The 25,982-nt window shown below is 39.1% G+C and overlaps 2 protein-coding genes across 3 annotated transcripts in view; both read left to right on the plus strand.

Moving 5' to 3' along the window:
- LOC308557545 (uncharacterized protein) overlaps positions 1-3,864 on the plus strand; it is a 227,081-nt gene extending 223,217 nt beyond the window's left edge. The window contains exon 8 of one of the 2 annotated variants that reach the window (XR_013998843.1): positions 2,873-3,242. Coding sequence is in view for 1 of the 2 variants with exons in the window: in XM_081138080.1 (XP_080994206.1) it covers positions 2,873-2,961 (89 nt within the window). In the remaining variant the exon portion in view is untranslated. Of the gene's footprint in view, positions 1-2,872 lie in introns of both variants that reach the window. The other variant, XM_081138080.1, reaches the window with a different exon arrangement.
- Positions 1-25,982, plus strand: part of MME (membrane metalloendopeptidase) — a 578,791-nt gene that overhangs the window by 384,859 nt on the left and 167,950 nt on the right. The window lies entirely within an intron of this gene.

Genomic DNA, 25,982 nt, shown 5'->3' on the forward strand with positions numbered 1-25,982 from the left:
TTCTAAGTTACATGCGAATCTTCTGAAACTCTCTAAGCACTGGTGTATGAGCATGTGTGTTTTTTTATGGACAGAATGTCCTTACCTTTTGTTTAATTACTGAAGCAATCAGGAGCCCAGAAAAGATCAAGAATCACAGGTATAGAGATAACAAGTTAGAATTCAAAACATTTCCATAATTATTAAACTTTCCACACTGAATTGAAGGGATACCGAAAAGCATTTCATCAAAGAGGTTAAGCTGATCGTGTGCCCTTTCCGTAGACAATACACATTCATGTTTTAGCGGCTCGCGTCCTGATCACTGGGTGAGAACCTGCTCCTGACGTCGGGCCCTCAGGTCTGATTCCAGACTCGCTTATTCCCAGTCGTGTTAACTGGGAGGGGTTACCTAGCATCTCTCCTGCTCAGTCTCATCAGTGAAAGGAGGAATCTAAGGGTAACAGCGTCTTCCTCTGCTGCTGAGATGACATTGTTTACTGAGCCTTATCCAAGCCCCTGGTGCTTAAGAAGTGTAAGATGTTGTGGTTGTGACTGTATGCAATTTACATTTAAAAAATAATTTCTCCCAATTTGTGAGGACTGTTTTAGAGATTCGTGAGGGCTCAGCTGTCTGTTGTAAAGAACCCGACCTCTATCTATATTTACTTTATTATCTTTTTTATTCTTTTGTTAGATACTAACAAATCTACCGTTCATAAGCTGCTTTTGTTTCCCAATGATAACATGTTGTTAGGTTTTTGCCAAGTTTCCTCAAATATGAATTGTGACTTAATTCTAAGTTAAACTTGAAACTCTTGGCACCTACACACCCTTACACTTGGCAAAATAGAACTTCCTATTCTCAAAAGGCTCAAAGAGTTCTTTTGAATTTTTACAAAACAACATGTGTGTGAGTAAGGAATTAGGTAAACCCAAAATACATAATTAAATTTCTTTCAGATCCTTTGTTTTTGATTAGAGGAGAAACATTTCCAAAACATTGGGTTAGTTCTCTAAATTTTTAAGGGTGAGCTGTGTCAGAAAATTTAAACAAAACACACAATTAAAATATTTACCCAAAATTGGTTCTTTTGAAAGTGAATTATAGTTTGTCTTAGGATTTACCTACAGAGAAAGGGAAGAGAATTATACCATGTATTGGGTTCACTCATTTCTGAAGAGCTGCTTGCCTCCGAAATGCTGTCCAGAGACACAGAAAGACCATGTGACGATGGCGGCAGAGGGATTGGAGTTATTAAAATACTATTGTGCAATTTTGGGTGAAACTTACTTGTTTTTATACTGTCATTAACTAAGCCTCCCAAATGTTTACACTTTTTGTATTCTTTTGTATTTTGTGAAAATGCCTTTGTATTTAGAAGTTAAGCTGAGGACATGTAGATCAGAAAACACAATCACTGTAGCATTGAAGACTCTTTTCATTTTTTTCCAAGCGACTGATAACAAGTGCAAAATTACACTTGTCTTGTAGAAACAAACTAAACTGAGAAGACAGTGAATTATCAAATAGCTGATTTAATTCTCTTCTGCATAAATAGAATAGCTTTAGCTTTTGATAATTTCTGGCATGAAAGATTCTAGATTATCCCCAAATAAACTTCATAGATCTACCGGGCTAGAGGAATTTACTACAAATACACCTTTAGTCCAGCTCCCAGTTCCTAGGTTGAAAAACTTTCTTAACCACTCAAAATTACATGTATTCTCCCAAAACATAATTTTAGAGCCTTGTTTAATAACATCTTCTAGGAAATAAAATTTATTCAGATAGATCATATTCCCTTTATCTTGCCACCTACAAAATGACATCATTTAACTGTCTTTAAAAGCGTAAGTGAATGTCCTTAGTACTTTTTTCCAGGCCTTCCAATACAAACTTCAAACTATTTATGGAGTGGAATAATCTTGTTTACATAGGCACATTTCTGTGCACACCTGGTCTATCAGTAGGAAAATACTGTTTTCTAACCATGGCAATTAATGATCCTAACAGTCCAGGAGTGATCTTTTGTTCCACGTACAGAGTTAGGCAAGACTAGCATTTCTAATTAATAGTGCCAACATCCTTTTTAGCCCACTTTAAATTTAACTTGAACTAGCACTTACCAATGCCTACTATGTGTAAGGCACCCACCCTACTTTCTGCTTTCACACACACACCCAAAATATATAAACTGTCTTGAATGAGATTACTTTATATAATAAGACTATATACTACATCTCTGTGAATGACATCAACACACAACAAGGAAAGTATAGGCTTGTGTGAAAATTTGCATGAGATGTCCAAATATGATTATGACTGTGAATTTTAAAATAGGTGATACAAAAATGTGTTCAGAAATGTTTACTGTCATCAATATTAATTCATGTTCAATAAAAAGAAATTTTCAGAGCTGCTTGCAAAAATCTCCAATAAAGAAGGCAGTTTAATGAGTATACTTGAAGACAGATACAAAATATGAAAATAAGCTTGTCTGTGACCAAAGCACAGAAGACTGAATGAAGTGTGTCTGTAATTGAGGAGACCAGTTAGATAAATCCCCTAGGATTGTTCAGACTTCCCAGACTAAAAAAATAACTGTTGAGAGGGGATGTGATCATTACACAGAGACCCTGGAACCAAGCTCATGTGTTAGAAATCGCCACGCCTTCCCACGTACAATAAATTTTTAAATCACAAAAAATGTCAGCGTCCCAACTACTAAGCCATGTAGGTGAAAAGTAAAAATTCAAGTAGTTATTCTAATAGTTTAGGAGAGTAAAACATCCATACTTTTTCAAACGTCCTGGTGTTTAAGCCATCAAACATTTTGACCATCCCGACTCTCTTCTCTCTCACCGTATTATTCCTGACCGCCAATAACAGGTGCCATCACCTCTGCGAAACTACCAGATCGATGGCCCCGTCCAGCGCCGATCCAGACGCCTGCTCCACATTCCCAGCTGGGGGCCTAGCTGCACGGCAGGCTCAGTGCACCAAGTTGACTGCTTTCATCCCTCGCACACTTGCTCCTCGCGTGCGTCCTCATCTGGGTCACGGCACCCTGAGAATGATCAGCATTCACATTCGAGTGGGCTGTAAAGCTGCAGCGACGCTGGAACTGGCCGCTTGGGACTCACACCCACTCCTCCAGCTTCGCTCTCCTCACCACAAGCCCAGCCCCTATCTTCTCGGCTCTTTACTCCTGCAGTCGCTTTCCGCGCCCTGATTTTCCCCTCATCCGACATTTACAGTTGCATCTACCTTCACAGCCCCATGCCTTAGGCTGTTGTTTAATGAACAGCAGCGTTATAAGCCAATTTCTTCTCGCAGCCTGGAGAGACCACACCTCTCCCCTTCCCAATTTTACAAGAAATGCTCCAAGTGTATTCCTATCATGTGTTCTGAATGGGAACAATCATGCTCAAATGGACTTTGCCCCCTTCAGTCTCCTCATTCGAATTTCAGTTGAGTTTCTTTGCATTTTGCAACCAAAAGTGTCTCTGTTACGTACACTAAACTCCAGTTAGACTAGAACATTTCATTTAATGTTCAGCCCAATGCCATCTTGACCAGAAAGGGTCCCTGAACCCCCCAGCTATAGCTAAGTAATCTGCTCAGGTGTAATAGTTTCTTTACATCTCGTTTGTGACACTCTCCAATTTTTTCTAATTTCTATAATAATATTAGTATATGCGTGTAACTTTCTCCCCTCCTAAGTTCTTTGGCAGTAAGACCTTTTCTATAATAAACACCCAATAAATATTTGTTTAATAAATGAATGACTGGCTGGATGAAGAAAACAATTTTTGCAAGGGATTCTCTAAGGCTTTCTGTTTTTCACCCAGATGTTTGGCCTAGCAGAAACGCTTCCAAAAAGGAAATAAATTAATTGGTAATAAACGATGTTTTCTCTCAGCTCCCATTCAAATCATTGTGAACCACTTCATATCACCACAGTGTTCTAGCTGCATGTTTGTGCTTCCTGAGCTTTCGCAGCCAAACACCTGCAGTTGACCAAGCGCACACACCAAAGTATTTTTAACATGACTCAGATGGATCGAGGGAGTTGACAACTTCTCACCATCCAGCTGAACACCAAACTAAATGTCAGTATTTTCACAGAGACTCTCTTAATGACATGGGAAAGCCTGCAGTTTCTCTTCCCTTGTTCAGCGGTGCACTGGCCTGAGGAAGCCTGACCGTGTCCCTCCCGCTGGGTCACAGCACAGACGTCTCTGCTGTGGATACACCGAGAGGATCTGGAAGTTCTTATTTTCCACTGCTCCACGTAAGGTTTCCGACCTATTATTTGAAATGCAATGATCCTTAGCTACTATAATCTCTCTCACAAACCCTTTTCCCATTTCAATCAGTGATTTCAACTGAAAAATGCTAAAATTCTTTTTCCCTTTAGAGTGGCAGTAAAACCAGCCACACCACTACCTGTCACTTTTAAATTGGACTCCATGGCTTTCAAAATTCAGGTCAAATTGTTCTGTGCTCAAGGCATCAAAAGTATCTCCTCCGATAACTTTATGTTTTAGAACACTGTAAGCTAGCTTTATATTCTTCAAGATTACCTCTGTAAAAACCAATAATACATGGCCAAATTTAAATACTATATAATTATTTTTCTATAAGGTTTGTGGTTATTTTTGGGGGTGAACAGATGGAATAGTATTTCATTTCAGATTTTGACTCCCTTAAAAAAATAAGAGTAAGGAATTCATTATTTATAATGTACCTAGTAAATCAATGAATACATTTAAAATACCCCTGCCAATGAAGCTCAGTGGTTGAGCATCAACCCACTAACCAAGAGGTCACAGTTTTATTCCGGTCAGGGCACATGCCAGGGTTGCAGGATCGATCCCCAGTAGGGGGCGATTAATGATGTTTCTTTCTCATCGATGTTTCTATCTCTCTATCCCTCTCCCTTCCTCTGTCTCTAAAAAAAATCAATAAAAATTATAAAAAACATTTTAAAATGTAGTGGCATTATTAGTGACCATATAGTAAGAAGAAAAAAATTATTTTGATCTGAAAATATATATATCTACACACATTTCTCTACTGAGCAAAGCTCAAAACCATATAACATTGCTTATAAGAGGTTTGCATATAATCATAATCAACACCAAAATCTAACTTTGTTGGAAAGCCTTAATTTTACCTGCTATATACATAACATCTCAGTAGGTTTAAAGCAGCAGCATCTGGTCTGCTTCTCTTTCTCCAGAGGTTAGTTGTATATTTTGGGGGTTGTGCAAAAATAACCATCATTGTGTACCCTGACAAAGTTCCTTTAGATGTATTGCCTTGGGATGTCCTTAAAACCAAAAGGTGAATGCACTGCATGAAAACATTCTACATTGCTTGATCTCAATATTATACAATGACTTGTACCTAAGGCTACACCTACTTAAGGTTGGTACTTATGTGCTATGCTTCATCCCATCCCCCAATCCAAGATCTACCAGCCAGATAACAAGATTTAAAATTCCTGCCATTGTGATTATTTTAGGTTACATTAATTTTTTTCACAGGATGAGTAAATTTGATATACTGAAGGTGAAGAGGAAATCCCTGGAAGTTATAAGTCATTTGCAGGAAATCTTCAAGCTATATGACTGGCAAATTCCTCTCCAATCTTCCACTCATGGAATTGCATTACAGCTTGCTGTTACTATTTCTGAGTTTTTCTGTAATATACAAGTTTCTATTTTTCTCTAATTTTGATATTGTATTCAGAAGAAGATCCTCACAAGTCATGAGAAAAGGATTCAGACTACTTTGAACCCTTCTAACAGAAAACAATGTTATTTTGCCTAGAAATCTTTTGCTCTTCTCCCTGGAATCCCACACGCATGGTACAGGTTGAGTTTCCTGGGGACTAGCTCTTCACAGGGACTTCGCTTGTCCTCAGATGCAGCTTTGTGCTGCTCCAGGCTGAAATTAGCCAGGCAGATGAAAGCCACCATTCCCTTGACCCCTGAACAAAGATAAGATAAAATTGGGAGTCAAGCTGTCACTATAGTTCCGATTCACAGGATTTAATTTAATATGCATTTATCAAAAAGTTATGATGTTCGAGACTCTGAACATGGCCTCGAGGACCCACACATTGAGGTAAGGCAGAATCTCACAGAAACATAGATGTCACATCTTTTAGGTTTTGCCTATAGGGAAAGAAGCTGGAATATGAATTATTGGTTATACTTAAATTTGGTTTTGAGAAATGAGAGCTAGGTCTTCATATCCTTGATAGAAAATATAAAAGACCCAGCAAAATAATAAAATTTTTGAGATTACCAAGTGCAATAATTTAAGGCCTTTGAGTGTTCTTAACAAAATTGAGTTATTACTATTTATTATTACTATTACTTTCTAAAAAACCACAGTGTTTTTTTTTCTACCAGTGAGAACTTGAGCAATCAGGCAACTAACATGTATTGGGTAACTAATCCATGCCAATAACTACAGTATTGGTTACACATACATCTTTTGCTTAGAGTTGTGCGAAGAATGATCTTGTGTGTGTTACATGTCATTGAGTCATTCCTATGAATAGTAGTGTCTACCTCAAAGCAGAATTGCAGGGATCAAAGCAATAAATAACATATCTACGGTGCCTGCTACCTGTTACCAGCAGTTTCAAATGGTTCAGCAAAACAGATGTTGGCTTCCATCCTTTCCATTGGAAGAGGCTGGCCAGGGACCTTGAGGGCGACTAACTTGCCTGAGATAAAATCAAAGTCCATAGAAAACAAAATGAACAGTGAGTGTAGGATGCTAACCTTTGTGGCTAAGATGGTTTAATTTAGGGGGGAGGGGGGCGTTATTCGGCTTTTGTTAGTTTTGGTAGAAAATCAACCAAAAACTGGCTTTGCCTTATCTTTTACAGAACTTCCCTAGAGAAATATAAAATGATTTTCTTTCCATTTCTTTGGTCATTTTCCAGTTCTCTAAGGGTTATATTTGCTGACATATGCAGTAACTTTTTTCCCCCCTTTTTTTCCCTTATGAAAGCCCAGAATGGAATCTTAATTTCTTAAACACTGAGTGTTTTGTTAAATCCCTATGACAAGTTTTCATCACCCGTGATAAGACTTTCAGAAAAGACCCCAAAGAGCACAGGACCCTGCTGCGCACAGATACCACTGTTTCTGAAAGACAACTGAATGAAAACTGCTAACTGCAAACATTGCCTCCGGTTCTACATCAAGTAAGAAAGACATCTTTAAAAGTTTTTTTTTTCATTCCAACTTCTAGACAGACTTTTTTGCTTTCTTTAACAAAAGCTAACTTCCTTCTCCTTTACTCATTCCCAGTGGGGCAAATCCGCACTCTGTTCCTGAAGCCATCAGTTCCCTGCCTCGGGCAAAGCACCGTTTGACGTTAATGGGAACTCCAAATCCGGCCCAGAAATGTGGGGACAGGGCACAGAGTTGAGACCATAGCTCGGACATGAAATTTAATATTCATAACCTCAGATTTATTTCCCATGATGTTCAAGTAGAGTAATGAAAAGGTATCAGGATTTCAGCAAATTCTTGTTATTTTTGCTAGCTGTATCATTAATGGATTTAGAAAGATGGTTGTCAGAGATGGGGAGGGGAAGACTAGAAACTTGAACTAGAGTTAAAGATCTATCCAGTTATTCTCTAATGCACTTCGTCTAACATGTCTCAGGTGTTCTATTTCCACGATTTTTCAATCTTTTCTCATCAGGCTTACCCACTGTGTATATCATATTTTTATGACACTCTGATTAGCTTTTTTGAATCAAAACAAAATTGGCACAGACTATTAATGAAACTAGTAAGTTGCATCAACCCTTATAAATGTCCTTTAATCAGAGGCAATCTTGGTTAAATCCCTGTTCTTATATTTAAAACTCAGGAGTGATAATAATTCATTGCTTAACTATCAAAGATTTGTGTCCACACTGGTTATACTTTATTTAAACTTTAATTAAGAAAAACTGGGGGAAATTATCATGATTGCCTTTTAACATCTTGAAATTAAAATTTGTCTATAGCCATCTAGCGACAATTTCTACCTACCAGAATGTTAATAGTGGATACTGCTAGATTGATATGAATGATTTTCCTTTTATCTTTCCTTACAGCTCTTTATTCTCTGTATTTTCTAAATTTTCTATGATAAACATGTAATAAATTTAAAATATTTTAATCGAATGTGGTATAAGCTAACTTTCCCCAAGGCAAAGCTCCTCACAGTTTTGTGGAGAAGGTGTGTCTTAAACACCATTCTGAATGGAGCTGGTATTGTCGCTTGGCAGAAGGGACAGGAGGAGCAATGTACAGAGAGCAATGACAGAAAGGATTATGCCACAGGAAATACTATCTGTGTGCTTAGAACTTAGGGAAATTTGCATTCGCTGTAATTTTCCCAGGAAGGAAAATCCAAACGTGAGTTTGCATTTTATAATGATGATTCCTACAGCAATGTTTGGAAGATTCAGATACTCTACTAATATATTTGCTTTGATTGATTGCTGATTACTACTCTGTCCAGTTCACTGGCTTTCAAAAGTTCTGTTCATAACCCACTGTAAGAAATATATTTTATATGACAACTCAGTACACACATGCACACATGTGTGCACACACATTCACATCATATACTAGATCAACTTTAATGCTTAGACCTATGTTAGAACTCATATCTATAGCTATATAAAAGAAAACTGTTGTGCTGTGATGCTTACCCTTGCAACTATCCCATTCTATTCCGTTAAAAAATATGCTGGCCATGACTTACCAAATCAGTTCGATCATGTACTCGTGGATAGTTGTTCATAGTTTAAAAACCATTTGTTCAGTACATTCTTAGGTGACAAAGTCCCCATTGCCTGAAAGCAGAAATTTAGCAAAATATTATTATTATTATTCATATATAGCCAAGGAGTCTTGGCTTAATATGAAAATTCCTAGGTTCATGGAAATATAAGAGATAAACAATGTTCTAGAAACAGAATCCTCAGGACTTATTTAGGGACTTTTTTTTTTTTTTAACTTAGTCAACTTTATTTTATTTAATTTTTAAATGTATCTTTATTGATTTCACAGAAAGGAAGGGAGAGGGGGAGAGAGAGAAACATCAGTGATGAGAGTCACTGACCGGCTGCCTCCTGCACCCCCGACTGGGGATGGAGCCCCAGCCCGGGCCTGTGCCCTGGCCAGCCTCGAACCCCGATCCCCGGGTCCCAGGTCGAGGCTCCGCCGCGGAGCCCCGCGCGGCCGGGCTATGAGGGGCTTCGTGATGGAGGCGAGGACGAGCTGAAGGTGACCCGGAGCCTGTGCCTGAGGGCCTGCGAGGCGGGCGCCGCGTGGGTAATGTCGGGAGCCGGGAGTGGGTGAGTGGGCCCGGAGCACTGCTCCTTCGAGGCTGAGAACCGTGTCCGTTTCCGAGCGCTCGGGCTGCTCCCGCGGCCGTGGCCCGTCCCCCGCGGGACTTTCATGGCCTCCGTTCGCCGCGGGTTTGCAGCCACTGCGGGGGCGCGGGGCGCTCTCCCTTTGGCCGGGGCCGCCGTCGGGGCCGCGCCCCGCACAGCCCCGCGCCGGGCAGGTCCCCGCGAAGGAGGGGCCCGGCCCGCGAGCTCGGGGCGCCCGCTCCTCCCGCCCCCCCGCCGGGGGCGCCCCGGGCTGAGCCGGGCCCGGACCGCGACGGACGCCCCCCCCCCCCCCCCCGCTGGAGCGGCGGGCGCTGTGGCTCACGCGGCGGAGCCACTGGCTGGCGAAGATCCACTCCAGGAATCCCAGGCCCCCGCCAGCCCCTCTTCCCTCCGCTGGCTTTCTCTTCAATTTCACCCTCTCTCTCTTTGCGCTCGGAAAAGACCTCTGACAGCTCCAAACTTACAGTCTGCAACTTAAGGGAAAGACGACTGCTTTCCCAATTGTTTCAGAAAAACGCCCTGCGGCCGGTGTGATTGGCTCTGCTTTCGCGGGCTGGTTCCTGCGGCCCCCGGGCCGGCCCCTGTGGCACAGGTGCGCTGCCCCCGGCCCAGCCGAGCCAGAGGGGCCACCCCCGACCCGCGGGGACGGCAGAGCTGCCCCGCAAGGGCGGCGTGTTCCCGAGGAGGAGGAGAGGCAAAAGCGAACAGGCGCCACTGCATGTCTTTCTCTCCTAAAGCCCTGACTCCCGGGATCTGAACCATGGGAGACCCGGACAAGGCTCGGGTTAGGGTCAGACTCAGCAAGCGGGTGAGGACCATGGCCAAGGACGGGAGCTCGACCAGAGCGAGTGACGAACAAGAAAAGAAATGCGGTAAATGGTAACAGCAGGGGACTCTGAATACGCTAGCGTCCCTTTCAATATTTTAATGTTTTTCTACTTTTTAAAGTTTAAAATCATTTCAATGTAAGGAGGCCTTTTGTTTTTAAGGAGGTTCTCAGTAACTATTATTTATACCTCTCCCAAGCCTGGCCCAACAATGTGCATGGTTATGATGCCTTTATAATGATGGCATTGCTTTCGGTCATCCTAAATGTGTTAGCATCTTACACTCTTAACAAAGGGAATTTAATAAGGATATTGGGTGTATTTAAATAAGCAATTTTTTAAAATTCACTGAAGCTAAGTGAAGCTAGAGATACCATTGCGTTCATGATTTGTTATCAAACATCATAAATATTATAAAATATCAATTTGGGATTCCCAGAGCTCCCTTGGAAAATGAGATTACTCTAGATGTCAGGCTCATGGTATTAGGCAAAGAAACCAATCAGCTATCAGTGACAGGAGAGGAAGGAGAAATAAAGACCCAAGGGGTATTTTCAGGATAAAGGAGCAGGAGTTTGTCACTCTTTCTCAAGACAGGAAGGTAAGCAATAAAAAATGTTCTAGGGACAACCAGAACCCACTTAGAAATTATTAAAAAGTCACTTACATATGAATTTACAAGAAAGAAAACTTTCTATGAGTCATAAAAAGACAACTGTAATAGTGTCTGCGATCTTGATTTGCCCATGGAGTCGAAAGAATTTATGGTGTATTACCCAATCAGATGCGGTTTGTGTTTCGTGATGTGAATTGTTCCGGAATGTCCCTTCTCGCTGAGGGATTAAGGGCTGAATCCTCGGAGCTGAGAGAGGCAGGGTGTCCAAATCCGGAGATCATCAGATTCACCAGCCTATCCTGAGGACTCCAGTTTCGCGTAGTTGAAACCCAAACCCCCATTACGGGCCCTGGAAAATATGGCTGCATCTCCAGTGAAATTTGAGCAATCTGCATAGATCTGGGACTCAGGGCACAATGTTTGTATTCTCAAGACTTACGACACTAAAAAATTTGTCAGTTCCCTCTTAACACTCTTTAGCTCATCTAGGGGGAAAGGAAAACGTGGAATGGGCCTGAGGCAGCAGGAGGGAAAAACCACACAGCAACAGAGCAGTGAAAGGAAAAGAGAATTAGCACCACACTTAATATTGAGCCTTTCTCATTTTTCCCCCTTGGGCCAGACTGACTGAAAGCTCAGGTTTCTAAAGGGCAAACAAACACCTACATATCTGAATATTGTAGGTGTTTAGTCCAGAAGAGAGGATTAGCTTAGATGGATCTAGCCCCTGTTTTATAAGAGGGAAAACTGAAGGTAAAGATGTTAGGTAACGCGGCTACAATCGTGCCTAGAAGAACGAGGGCTCCAAGGCAAGGAACCCACTTTTCTGTATTACAAGAAATAAGAAAAATTATTTACTTAGAAAAATTCAAAATTGAGGCCAGGTGCACAGATAAAAAACAAATGAACCCTTAGATGGTCACAGAGCCAAACGTGTTAATTGCTTAAGAATTCGGTGGCTTACCCATTCTTCGTTTAACTTACTTATTACAACATATCAGCCATGGGCTTGTGGGCATTTATTTCCAGAGTCTTCCTGAATGAAGGCCAGGGACAAATGAGAGGAGCTGCGTAGCAGGAGGGAGTTACTCCTTCTGGAGAAAATCCAAAGTAAAGATTTCCTTTGTAAGTTCCAGAACCTAGACATTGAAGGAAAGCAGACTTTGCCACCCCCAAAATGTGCATTTTGTGGATATTGATCATTTTAAGTGAGTTATATTTTAAGACAACAAAAGACTCAAGAGCCTTTGAACCTTGTGCTTTACCTGCCTAAAGGAAATCAGAGAGAAAAACCTGCTTAAAGGAAGGGAGCTATTAGCGTCGTAAGTGAACGAAGCGTGGCAGGCAGGGGACCCTGCAGAGTCTGCTGGACTTCCCTCTGCGTCCCAGTGTTTCTGGGTGGCCCAGCAAGAGCTTGTTTACAAGTATCTGCTTTCTCACCTACCCTTACTTTCTCTTTGAAGTGCCGGAAACCTGCCCTCCTCTCCTTAGCCCAGGACGGCATATAGGCCTCAACTGTCCAGACTGTCTTGAGATCCCATACTCTTAGGCACCCCCACATGTGCCTGTGGTTAAAATGTGGTTTTGTCCTGCTAATCTGTATCATGTCAGTTTGATTATTTGACCAGCCAGAAGAACTTAGAAGGGGAGAAGTAAAATTATTTTTCCTCCCCTACAACATAAAAGGTTTTTGGGCACTGTTGCCACGTACAGTGCATATTTGCTGGGCTTTGGTCGCCTAGTTTTGTTACTCCTGATTTGGGGACATATTCTCACCCCTGTGGGTAAATTCCCATTTCATCCATGTGAGCCAAGATCATCTGTGCAAGTGCTAGTCCAGTGGTAGGTCCATGACTCAAGCTAAGCCAACTAGATTCTCCCTCAGAGGACTTTAGATCTTGAGTCAAAATGCAAAGACCTAGAGGTATTTGATTTTACGATGGAAGAGACTATTTCACAATTTCCTGCCACTTGGACTCCTAATTCCTGTCTTTCCCTAAGCCTACATCTTCCCGTTTTGTTCAATAGAGCTGACCAATATGATTTTAATTGATGTATTTTCTGTTTAAATTTCAGCCCTTAGGTTGCTCAGAGCTTAGGAGGGGGGATGCTGTCCCTCAGGACCTACCACATTGTCTACACTCAAGATCTCCAATGAATATTTTTGGAATGACTGCTGTAATCAAGGTAAATACTGGCTACCAGTGAAGCACATAGGTTGATCACCTTACATGGTCTTAAGGTACATGTAGAGAAGACTTTACCGGAGGAACATGATTGAATGCCATCTTTTTACCTCCCACTGAGAGGGAGCTCAGTACAGAGTAGGTGCTCAATAAATGTTTGAATCAAAACCATGAAATCCTATAGTGAAACTGAAATTGATACAATTTTACTAACCCTGTTTTACAACCTTCTAAGATTTGTTATATAGTACAGAATAAGCCAACATAGACAGACAAAAGTTAAAGCTTGCCAAAGTTGGTTAATTTTCATCTCCCTTTCACTTTGCCATTGAGTAATGTTACCATCCCTTGAGAGCAACAGAGCTGAGCTCTTTCTCACCCAGGTCTGAGGAATAACAAACAGCCTTGCCTTTCTTTGAGTGCCAGAGCCACTAACAGGAAAAGCTAGAGAAAATCCTCAGGAGGAAATGCTAATTTGACCTCTCTCCACAAAATGACACTTGACAGCTCTGTGTTTTAAGAGTCTGACACCAAGTTGTTAATCAGAGTAAAGGAGGTCTTTTGAGTTACTTGACTTTCTCTGAAGAAAGCCTGCATGGGCCCTGGAAACTGGAAATGTTTACTGGGCCTATGTGAGATTTGGAGAACTCTGACAATGTATTTTTTTGCCCATAACCTTCCTAGCCTTTGCTTCTGGACCTAAAATGACATTTCTTCTTTTACTACCAAAGGTGAAACACTGGGAAAACTGTGTGCTGATGAAAAATATATCAAGAAAAACTTAAGAGTAGAATATTATCAATAGTCTTACACTTTAGGATTGTGCAAATTGGTGAGAATAGTATGTTGAAGCCAAGCAAGAACTGTCTATCGGAACAATTCCTATTCTACTTAGATTCCTGTGTTTTATAAGCATTGACAACAAGACTACCAAAGTGTTCAAAGGAAGTTGTGTAGGTAATTTGAAACACACTTTAGTGTGAATGAAGTCAGTCCCAAGATTTTGTCTTCACAAATAGGGCAAAAGATTCAACCTACACGAAAGTCTTCAGAGAACTCTGCCATCTTTGCTGGGAATCTTCCTTGTGCCGTTTCCTTCCCAAATTGGTGTCTTCTTCTACTATTCTGTCTTTCTTTCTCTTCTTACAACTTCTAGGTAAGGGTTTGAAGCAGTTGGTAGCTATGTCTTATATGCTGCTCTTGCCCATAGATTTTAATATGGCACCATGTGTCTCTTAATTTTAAATGATGCTGATCATTTATCACAATGATGATAATGAAGACTTTTTTCCAGGCTCATCTGCTTGTCTCCCAATCAACTCAAGGTTAACTTGAAAACATCTGATAATTTTATATGCCTGCTCTTCTCAGAGTTTAAATAAGTATTTCAAATCTGGTAGTTTTTACTGAAAACAGTAAACTACTGGTAAAGAATATGGTTTTTTAAGACGTGGATTCCAGCCCCAGCTCTGCCACGTACTGGTCATGTGGCCTCGAGGTAAGTTAACTGAGCTTAACGGTTCTCATTTAAAAATGGGGATAATTACAGCTTTTTAATAAGGTAGTTGTAAGACATAAGTGGCAGGACATATGTAAAGTGCTTAACAATATCTGTACTTGGTGGGCAACAAATGAATAGTAGCTGCTGCCAACCCTAATTCAGCTCTTCAGAATTTGCATAGTGGGCCGTAACTCTTACAAGAACAGGATTCCTCATGAGACTTCCATAACTTCCTGGATATGGGAGGCCAGAAATTCTCTGGAAACTACTGAAATGTTTGATTCCAGCTCTGATGAATTCCAGGGCTTGTGAAACATGCAGAAGTGAAACCATAAACTAACATCTGCAAAAATCATTATATATGGATGGGTAAAATTTTTGAGTCAGTTCTCATTGGACCCCAACCATATTCCAGTTCTCCATGTGTAGTTTCTGTGTTTATTTTGTACTTTCCTTTGGCTTTGTTCAGATCTTCTTCTCTTAATGTCAGTGAGTTCCTCTATGGCCTCATGACCAAACTTGTTCTCCTGTGTTGACACAGAAGTTGAAGACTTGATTACGAAGGGACAAATGCAACCTTAATTCAAAGAAACTACATCTTATGTGACTTAAGAGCTGGAAGGAATGTGTGGCTCTGTGGTGAATTCTTCTTTACCCTATTTGTTTTGTTGGCTGTTTGGTTTGTTGAAAGCTGGGAAGGATGCCCTCTCCAGTTTTCTTCTTGAGCCTGTGCATTGGTCCTTCAGTTCTAAAATAAACACATGATTCTCATCACAAGAAAAAAAGTTTTTGTAACTATGTATGGTGATGGATGTTAACTAGACTTATTGTGGTGATCATTTTGCAAAGTATACAAATAAGTTATTATGTACATCTGAAACTAATATAATGTTATATGCAATTGTATCTCAATAAAAATAAATAATAAACTAGCACATGAGAACAAAATTCAAAATACGTTCCAACAAGCCCTGTATAGAGGGTAATACAATTACATGAAGCCACTAGGAAGGGTTCATAGAAAAATGTCACTACTAGGAATATAAAAAGCAAGGCCTGAATTTACACAGTTGTGATCATTTGAAGCCTAAGGCTAAACTGGATACTTTTGTAAGTGAAACTAACAGTTTAACTATTGAATTCACTTACTAATACATTTTTTGTCAATCTAAATTAGGCAGAAGGTTGGCTGTGTTAAAATGGCCAGGAAGACACAGATAAAGGTCATCAGCCTTCCTTCTTGAGGCACAAATTAACTTTCTAGCACCCACTTTATAGCATGGACCATATTTCCTGGCTATAATTTAATAAGCTAAGAGAGTAATAAAAAATTTTTAAAGGGAGGGTATATGATGCATTATTTGGTAATTTTTAAAATGAAATAAGCTGAAAGAAGATACTGCCAGATAAAAAAATAAAATAAAAACAGATGAGGTGGAGTGAAAACCAAAGTTAATGAAAAAAAACACTAAATAAACTGCTTAAATACAAGTTAAGAAAAATTTGATGAAAACAATTGTATAAATTAGTAAGAAAAGACACAACAGATTTTGAATGATTAAACCGGAGGCTAAAAAACTTAAGTAATAATATCATTACAATATAATCAGCAATTTATTAGAGTATTAGGAGAACATAAACCAAACAGGTGTGGGGTATGTGTGCGTGTGTGTGGTGTTTGTCACATTAAAACGATGGTGCAAGTTCAAAAGTTCCTGTACTCGTATGAAGACAGAGTTCTCAAACTGAAAAAGCTACACAGCTCAGCTTTCTCCCCCTTTCTGCGCTTCTCTGCATGGGGCTTCTTCGTGGGTCCCGTGCTGAGAGCTGGGGGGCTGGCAGGAGCCCGGCTGCTTCTCGATGCTCCCCCTAAGTGGCTCTGCGCTGCTGTCCCGCGGCAGAGACGCCTGGTCGCCGAGGGACGCGCCCAGCGGCGAGTGGGGAGCCCAGGGTTCCGCGGCGCGTGTGCAGCCCGGGGTTCCGCGGCGCGTGTGCAGCCCGGGGTTCCGCGGCGCGTGGGGAGCCCAGGGTTCCGCGGCGCGTGTGCAGCCCGGGGTTCCGCGGCACCGCCCCGCGCCGCAGGGACTAGCACATGAGGAAGGGGGGCCACGTTTATATCTTTTTGGCAGCAGCAGAAGTCTTTACGTTGAGAAAAACTTCATTACTCAGAGTTTATTTCACCTGATTTGAACAGTCTTTTCTTCCTGATCATAGCCAAAGCTATATTTTTCCCCCCAAATAATGTGAACGCAAAGCCTTTGGAAAATTTAACTATCACTTATTGATGATAAGACATCCAATGTTCGAAGCTGAGTCCAATACCGTTATTTTTAACTGCACTTTGGAAACAGAAATCAGCATGAAATAGTTCAAAAATGCTAATTAATATAAAAATATAAATGTCACCATGGGTTAAAAACAGTTCTAACACACACTCTGATATTGCAAGAAATTTTAGTTTTATTGTAAAATCAATTGTGTTTTTATACTTTCCAGTTTGAAAATGTCTCATGACTCTAATCTCAAATTATGACTAATCCTAAATTATTATTTTGATTAATATGTTTTTATTTTATACTTTGTTTCTTATTTTTAACTACATGAACATAAGAAGATACATTAATTTTAAAGCTCTAATTACATATCACAATTTTAATTGTTTAATTGTTTGCTTCACTAGACACCAAAACATTCCTTCCCCACCTGAAACCTTGAGCTGCCTACGCAGACAGCTTTCAGTCTTCTCCAGCCTCTGGGGTGTAATCAGTCACTAGGGTGGATGCCTCTCTCCCTTTCTGTTTCCTTCTAGACACTGCAGTGTTACCAGGCCTCCCTTTAAAAATACTGCAAAGTTTGGTTTGGAAGAAAATTATGTTATTTGTGGCTATTACTGGAAAAGTTTATCATCCCCTCTGTAGTAGTCCTCCTGGTTATTTCATTTTGGCAGTGGTATGCCCTTCAAAAAACCTAAGTAATGGAATTGAACTCTCCCCAGTATTCCTTAAGAACCTATTTTTATTCTGAAACTTTCTCCTTTAGATTTTGTCTTTCAAAAGCCAATTTTTGCCTATATTCTGTGAGAGAATACGCGGAAAATGTTTTTCATAGTGCAGATGTATTTAAAACTGCTCGTAGGTGTGGCAGAGATAATAAAGGGTCTCCCAGAACAGCTCATTAGCTAAGGTGTCATGATAGGATGACTCTGTAAGAAGTCTCTAGAATACAACGTGTTAGAGAAATTTATAGTGAGTCCAGCAAAGGATGTGCTGGACAGGTAGCCATAAACTAAGCGCTGCCTTGACTCAGAGGTGGGAAAGGGTAGAAACCCATAGCATCACACAAAAAGAAGAGTGTGGGGAAAAACACATCTTTGTACGGAAGTTAATTTCTATAACTGGAGGTTTTATTCCTGAACTTGTATGAGAAAGAAAATATTTGTGATAATTTAAAAAAGTCTCTCGAGTAACTGCCGACATTGCAGGATTCTAAAATGCATTCAATTAGTGCCATAGAAGTTGTTCTTTCTTAATAAAATTGTAATTTTTTAACTAACAGTTGGCACACAGAACAACTGTGCAAGACACAGGTCAAGATACAGGGAAATACTCAAAGTATATTAAGGAAAAACATAAAACTGAATTTAAAGCTACATGATAAACACATAGCATTTACTATGTGTCAGCCACACTTCCTATATTTTAACACATTTAACCCTTTCAAGAAGTCTGTGAACTGAGTTTTACTATAAATATCATTTTTTTCAGATGCTCAAACCCAAACACAGGAACCAGCTTACAGTAACAAAAAACAGTGATTTCCACCCAGGAATCAGGCTCCAAAGCTGGGCTCACAGGCACTCTGCTGATCCTCTCTTAAGACCTTTCATTGCGCTTTTACATGCTCAAGAGCACAAAACTCAGGTCTGATGTCTCCAAGTGGAACAAGAACAAGGTATTTCTTGAATTAACATCAATTCACCTTATCTATCGATTAGAACAGGCAGAATCAATAAGCAATAGGGAATAAAGAAAATCAAAGGGACGCAAGCAAGCATGACATACTAACAAAACAGGACAGTTTTAAAATTATCATGAAGGACTAAACATTTGAGCAGAGCCAGAAAAAATACCCCATAAAATATTTAAATGTAATTCTTAGAGGAAAAACATCAGCGGAGGAAAAAAATCTGGCTTTAGCTTTCTTATAAAGGTCTTGGAAGTTAGAGGCCTTTCTGCCGCCTGAACAAAATTAAATTCACTGAAGATGCCAACTGATGTGCTTTGTTTAAAGATAAATTTCAGATGTTTAACTTAGGCCTAAGCACACAGACACAATATCATTCGAACATTGCAGAAATGTCTGTCCCAGCAAAGACATAATTTTCCAGCACATAAAATGCATTTTATCAATAATAGGCTTTAAACATATTAGATTAGCAATGATACCAGTATAATAATTCTTAGGTTTACTCAGTGTATCTCTAAGCTTGTGGCAAGATCAATGCTGTCAGTTTCAACTCAGAGCCTGTCATAATAACTTACTTTTATTCATATACCATGAGGTATTCCACTAGGCATTGCTTTAGTCTAAGTGTTGGTTGGATGTATTTTTCAAAACCAACACATGAAGAAAGCTATTTTGCTCTATCTTAGCAAATTAGTCCTCATGTAATCAATATACTGGACAGTTGCTTCAGAGTCATGACCCCAGCCCCTAGAAAAAGGCTTGATATACACAGTAAGTATCTAACCAGTTTTCTTGCATGAATGAATAAATAAGTGCCTCTGGCCACTAAAGCAGAAAAGCAGAGTATGTCTCCTTGAATATGACGACATAGGAATTGGGGTTACTCTCTCAACTTCCTACTGAAGGACAGCGGAATATGCCGCCCCAAAATACACCACTTTGGCATACGGATTATTTTGGGCTGAAGGCATCACCTTAGTTTCCTAGTTAGTCCATTACCAAAGACCTCCTAGTACCAATCAAAATATTTATAAATATGTTAAAATGTATTATAAATGTTAGTTGGTAGATTTAGACATTTTTGCCCCCCATTTAGAATAATAATCTGAATTTATTTCAGTAGGTTTCTGATTCAAGTCATGTAAGGTATCCACTCAACTATTACATTAGAAATTCCTCTTGCTCCACAGGGGTAGAGAGATCCTTACTAGTCTTTGTTCTTAGTAAGGACATTGAGGCCTACTCACTTTATGGAAGGTAATCTATTTTACTGAAAGTCCACCAATGTAAATGTTAATATCATCCAAAAAAACTTTCACAGAAGCATGCGGAATAGTGTCTGACCAAATACCTGGCATCTTGACCCAGCCAACTGATACCTAGAACTAACCATCACAGGCTGGAACTCATCCTTCTGACAGGAAGGCCCCCCACACCCTGACATGCTGACCAAACAGAATTTTTTTGAATTTGAGTCCTTGAATTTCTAATTTTTAGAAAAATTATTTTACATGGGATACAATTGACATATTGTATTCCCTTTAGGTGTCCGCCATAATGATATATCTATGTGTTAAAAAATGATTACCACAATAAGTTCAACATCCATCACCAAGCATAGCTATAAAATTTTTTTCTAGTGATGATAACTTTTAAGATCTATTCTCTTAGCAACTTTAAATATACAATACAGCATTGTCAACTACAGTCATTATGCTCTACATTACATCCCCAGGACTTACTTATCTTGTAACTGAAAGCTTTGTACCTTTTGAGCACTAAATATTTTTAAAATACAAATAAATTTTGTAATCTTGTCTTCCAGCCAGAATGGATTGTCTTCTACTATCCCACAGTATTTTGTTGTTTTTTTCTAAATGATGCAGGGATTTTTCAAAAGCATCGCTGATATATGTGACCGGGGTATGTCTTAGTTTAAACAATTTGGTAAAATAAGGTCTTTGGGTTTTGATTTACATGATCATTCTAAATGTTGTTTTTCTGTTCACTTATTTTTTCATGTTTACTTGGTAGCCATTATCTATACTTTGCTTTCAAGTTTCTCAGAGCACAGTGGCTCAATCAAAGAATGATCTGGAAGCCATTTAACTCATGAGAAACTAAATTCACTATGAAAAATTACTGCACTCTTTCATGACATGTAAAATTGCCTGGTAAGCATTTTACCCATTGTATTTCTTAATAAAGGTCTTCAGAAGTCTAAGATTCATTTCCATTTGACCGATGTATATTTTTATACTCTGTATTTTGGGTAAGGAAAGATCTACTATTTAAATTCTCTAACAAGAAGAAATGCATCTACTTTAGACAATTGATCTTTAACACACTCAGCTTCAGTTTTATTAGGATTTCATTCTGAGAAATAGCTGGTGTCATCACTTGCTTTGTGCTCAGTGGTGATTCAGTTTCACCTTTGTGTGTATATACAATAGTGGGGAAACTGGACAGTTTTGGTTTACATTTGGTCTCCTAGAATTTCATTGTAATAGTTTTGTTTGGCATCTGAAGTCTATGTAAGTCCCAGTTTATATTTCCCCTTCAACTGAATAATTACTAGTCACCACATTTCCATAGTCCCTGCCAACATTTTTTCCTTTCAGTGGTACTGGAAAGTAATTTTTGTTCTGATTGTGTTTGTTTGCCAAGGGCATTTGTTACTAAGTCTTGATAAAGACTCTGATTGGGTCGCATTTTCTTCAGCTGGTTTCACTCATGCTCAAGACCTTGACCAACGCAGCAGGTTTGTTTGTTTAAATTCAGAGTTGTGGTTTCCCCCTATCCTCACTATGTGCTTTTATGATCTGGAAAGTTCTAGGGGATTATTTTTTTAATCAACTATGGGATTTTTTTGAAAACCAGAAGTAGCCAAAATAACTTCACTTTTGAGGAGTATAGCATACATGAAAAGCTCAGATTTGGGACTCTTGGGCCAGACACATGGTTTTGAGTCCTGGCCCCACAATTCACTAACTTCTTTGTGCCCTGGTTGCCTAGTATTATAAATGGGGAAGTTTCCTTAAAAGGAAAGTTAGGTAACTATCAGCAATAACTATTATTCATTGCATTGAGTAAGTAATACCTTACACAAGATAAGTGGTGAGTGTTTGTCATGGAGAGTTAGGTACACTGTCTTGGGAATAAGTAGTGCGATAAATTAAATCACTTAGATATTTAGTAAACTCTGTGGTAGGCTGGTTGAATTAATCAATGGGATACTGCAGTCCCCATACATCTGCTCCTTTAAATTCAATGAACTTAATTTAGATTCATTAAATAAGCTTAGTGCTTCTCCTAGGAATAAATATTAATTAATTTATTATTATTAATTTATAAATCACAGACCTACATGTCTCTAAATTATTCAGATAAAATGACAGCTCACTCTTAAAAGTTATTAATTCAAAATTACCATGTTTCATCAATTTGAAGACCCCCCCCCACACACACACACACACATTTTAACATCTCTAATGTTAGGATGGATTTTACAATCTGCGATTGTAAATCACAATCACAGACAGCCTGGCCTTGCTTAAACATTCTCTTAGAGCTCAGTTTCTGCTTTCATATTTTCATCACTCCAGTTGAGTTAAATGCCTGGCTAACAGTACATGTGTTGAATTTAGCTGCCTTTTTAAATGTCTTCTACAAGATTGCAGAATAATTCAGCATTAAAACAAAAAGTGACGACGTCTACAGGAAAACATGCAAATAGAGTGTTGGGTATACATTTGATGATAAAGAAGCACATATCCCTCTTTCAATTTTTTCTTGCAAAGCAACAATCAAGTGCTTAACTGTACCTAGGAAAGGATGATACAAATATAAAAAGTTACAATATGTCTTGTTTGTAAAATACGTGCAACTGTTCACTGACACTTTCTGATAAGGTCAGAAGTTTGAGGGTAAGGGAGAACCCTGAAATTACATTGGAGAAATCTTTTTTAAAAATGCCATGCCCTCAACACTTTTGATAAAAGTGTTGCAAACTTGGTATTGGGCAATATTGTGTGGAAAAACACAGACGTCAACAACACTACATTAAAGAGTGAATAATTGAAAAGTGAGTCAGCAACACTGAACTCTGAACGTGAGGAAGTTTAAGAAATACCTTTATTAATTTATTGCATTAATATTTTCCTATTTATACCTAAACATAAGTGATCTATGATTTTTTAAAAATTATGTAAAAGCCTATTTCTTTCAGTAAATATAAAATAAAAAATCTAAAGCGTTATACAAACAGTATATATAGCTTAATTGTCAGCATTTTCTTCTTTTTGTCATATTAAATAATAGCATGAATTAAATTGATGCAGCCTTATATTTGATGAAATATAATAAGTAACAGTGTTTCTCAAACTATTTGTGCTGTTTTAATTTCTAATCTGTCACAGATATTTTGTAAAGCACAAAAAATGAAATTAAAAAGACAAAAATATAAGCTAAGCCAGATGCAACAAAGGTAAAATTACTTTGTCAAGTTGTTCGAAAAGTTTCTCAATGTTTCCTCTCACTTTCTAAACTTATCTGGCCCCAACCAGTATCATTTCACAGGCCAGTCGTGTCCGTGAGCCACACTGCGAGCAGTACTGATTTTTGCTGCTCCAGAAATGAACTGTCAAATATTCTCAGTAATGCCCAATAGAGTTCAGAAAAAGACGCACCATCGGTTTTCTTTCTTAACAAATCAGGATCATCTCTTATATTTGATTGAACATCACAATTTATAAAACAGTTGTACCAATGAAGGCCTCCAGTCAACCTGGCTGCATAAATTCAGGCTTCGAAGCACATTCTCTACACCAAACACCTACGCAGGGAGATAACAGGGAGATTTTAAAAACATAGTGAGTCCATCTCACAAACAAGATCAGCATTTTTACTGGGCAGAAAGGCAAAGCAAAGAGCAGGGACAAAGCCAGACGCGGGCAACAGGAGCCACGAGTTCAGCCAAGGCAGAGTGAAGGGCCCACACAGCGCCTCAGGCAAGAAGGCAACAGGAACACTGCTTCTCAAAGCCAGCGGCTGGAATCAGGCTCTGCACTTGTGAAAGGCTGACAAGAAGGGCTTCTGACTCAAACTCGACCGAAAACTGTGTGAGAAGTCAGGAGACACCTTGTCACGACCAGGCTCTGGATCTCGCCTCCTGCTGGTTCCTGCGTGGAACTGCAATAGCCTCACTACTGCTTTTAGGAAGGAGCTCAGCTCAAGTCACCCTCTCAGCTGCCCTAAAGGGACACTGGGTGTGTACTTTTACTCCTATTTTACAGATGAGAACACGTGAGGTTGCCTAGTATCATGAAGCATTCCAACAAATATCAGAATCACAATCAGACTGCTAGCCTTGTGCGATGCCCAATCTACTGTGCATCTGAAAAACAGAGATAAATAGTATAGTTAGAATTTTAAAAATTGTTGGTAAAAAAAAGTTGTTCTTTACTTGCACATTCAAGTTTTTTTTTTAATTAAAACTAAATAGGCATCATAATTTGTGACTTTTGTAGTAATTTTCTCCCTCATAGCAAGTGATATTAGTTTTTTCAATAAAGTTTCAATGATAGGGGGAGGGGGTAAACATTTGCCTCTTAAAATTTAGTATATTGGTTTCCATGTGGTATCAGACTCTAAGGGAAAAGAGAGAATCTTCAAAAACGAGAAGAGAGGATCTTCATATTTTATTAGGTAGGGAGAAAACCAGCAACAACCTGATCTAAAGCCTGGAATTTTCAAAGGGTTGAGAAAATATTTGAAAAATATGGGCCTGTATACATTCTGAAAAATTTTAAGAGTCCTCATTTCACATAACTTGATTTCCTCTAATTAACATTGCTCATGAGATTATGAATAAATGTGATTTAATTCCAAGGCACTATATAAATCAAGTCATAAAGTAGAAAAAATAAATTTGTCAGATCTTTTACCTGATTTTTAAAAAAATTCAGAAGCCCTAGGCTCCATTTGAGAAAGAATTTCTGAAACCAAAGTACCAGTGGTTTATGGGTCCACCTTGAACAGATACAGAAATTAGTACAGAAAACACAGTAATAATGTCAACACAAGAATCCTGTAAACAAAAGCCACCCTTTGGAACATTGCCCAAGTTCCCTTTGAACTAACCTCACCCCTAACATCTGCCCGTTGTCTGTTGGCAAACAATAAACGTTTTGGTCCTGTAATCTCCCCTTCTCTAACCTCGCCAATTGCCTTGTTGACCAAGTAACACTGTACAGGAAAGGATATATTATAATATTCTAAATTCCTTAAAATTATGCGGAGTTTCTTAGAAATTTTAGAAAATATAATTATCATTTTGAATTTTAAAAGTAAACATATATTTGTTATTCCCTTATTTTTCTTTGATGCTTCTTCGTTGCCATATTATAATGTTAAACTTGTAGGTATGTTTATACATACACGCTTCTTGAATGCATGTTCTATTTCACTTGGTATGTAACTGCATGTTTGCACTTGGAGCTTGAGTTACATGATCATTTCAGTGCATACACTGGAAGGGTTGGAAAGCACCACATCTTGATTCCATATACTGTGAAAAAGATACCAGACACGCTTATTCCTTCTTCAAAAGCAACCTGGACCATCGCCCTTAACCCCGAAATCCATTAGGGAAAGGATTCCACTGGTATTAGCTCACTTAGAAAGGGCTCGTGCTATGGCCCAGTCTGTTTCTTTAAGGCTATAAGATACGGTAAATACTGAAGAGACTTGAAGTGTGTCTTAGCTTACATCCTAGCAATTAAGAATATTCAAAAACAAACCATAAAATGCTCATGGCTTACGTGTTTAGTCAAGCTCCTATAAACTGAGGTTTTTCCTCTTAATCTCTAAATGGGAAGTTGCCAACTCGTTTAAGAGATAGCAAAGTGTTGGTTTTATTTTTTTGTTCCTTGTACTGTGTCCCTTTTCACAGAATCTTTGTGAGTGGAGCCCATTTCAATTCATTTGGCAAGTGTCCTTACAGACCAATTCGGGGGGAGGGGAGGCTTAGGCCAGTATGGCACAGGCTTATACCAAATAATGGTTGAAATTAATGTGTTTCTAACTGTTTAAGTATCAAAATGATGCTTAAAGTCATAAAAGAAAAACTTGCCAGGACTCACTCAGTGCTAGACATTGCCCTATGGAAAACGATGTCTACATTCTTGCAGAGATTATCCAGCTCCAAATAAAAGATTCATTGCAGCACGCAGATGTTTATTTATACTTTGGTAGTTGGCATATGTGTCTGGATTCAGGACTCCTACTGCTTTGGGAAACACTTAGCAGTGTCTGTCTGCTGACATTTATAGATATATCATTATTATTTCATAGATTTGAAACAGAAAATCAAGAAATCTTTTGTCAGACCTTTTACCTGATTGTTTTTAAAATTCAGAAGCTCTAGCCCCGGCTGATGTTGCCCAGTGGTTAGAGCATCAGCCTGTGCACCAAAGG

Source organism: Miniopterus schreibersii (genome assembly GCF_964146895.1).
Source record: "Miniopterus schreibersii genome assembly, chromosome: 5".
Lineage (NCBI taxonomy): Eukaryota > Metazoa > Chordata > Mammalia > Chiroptera > Miniopteridae > Miniopterus > Miniopterus schreibersii.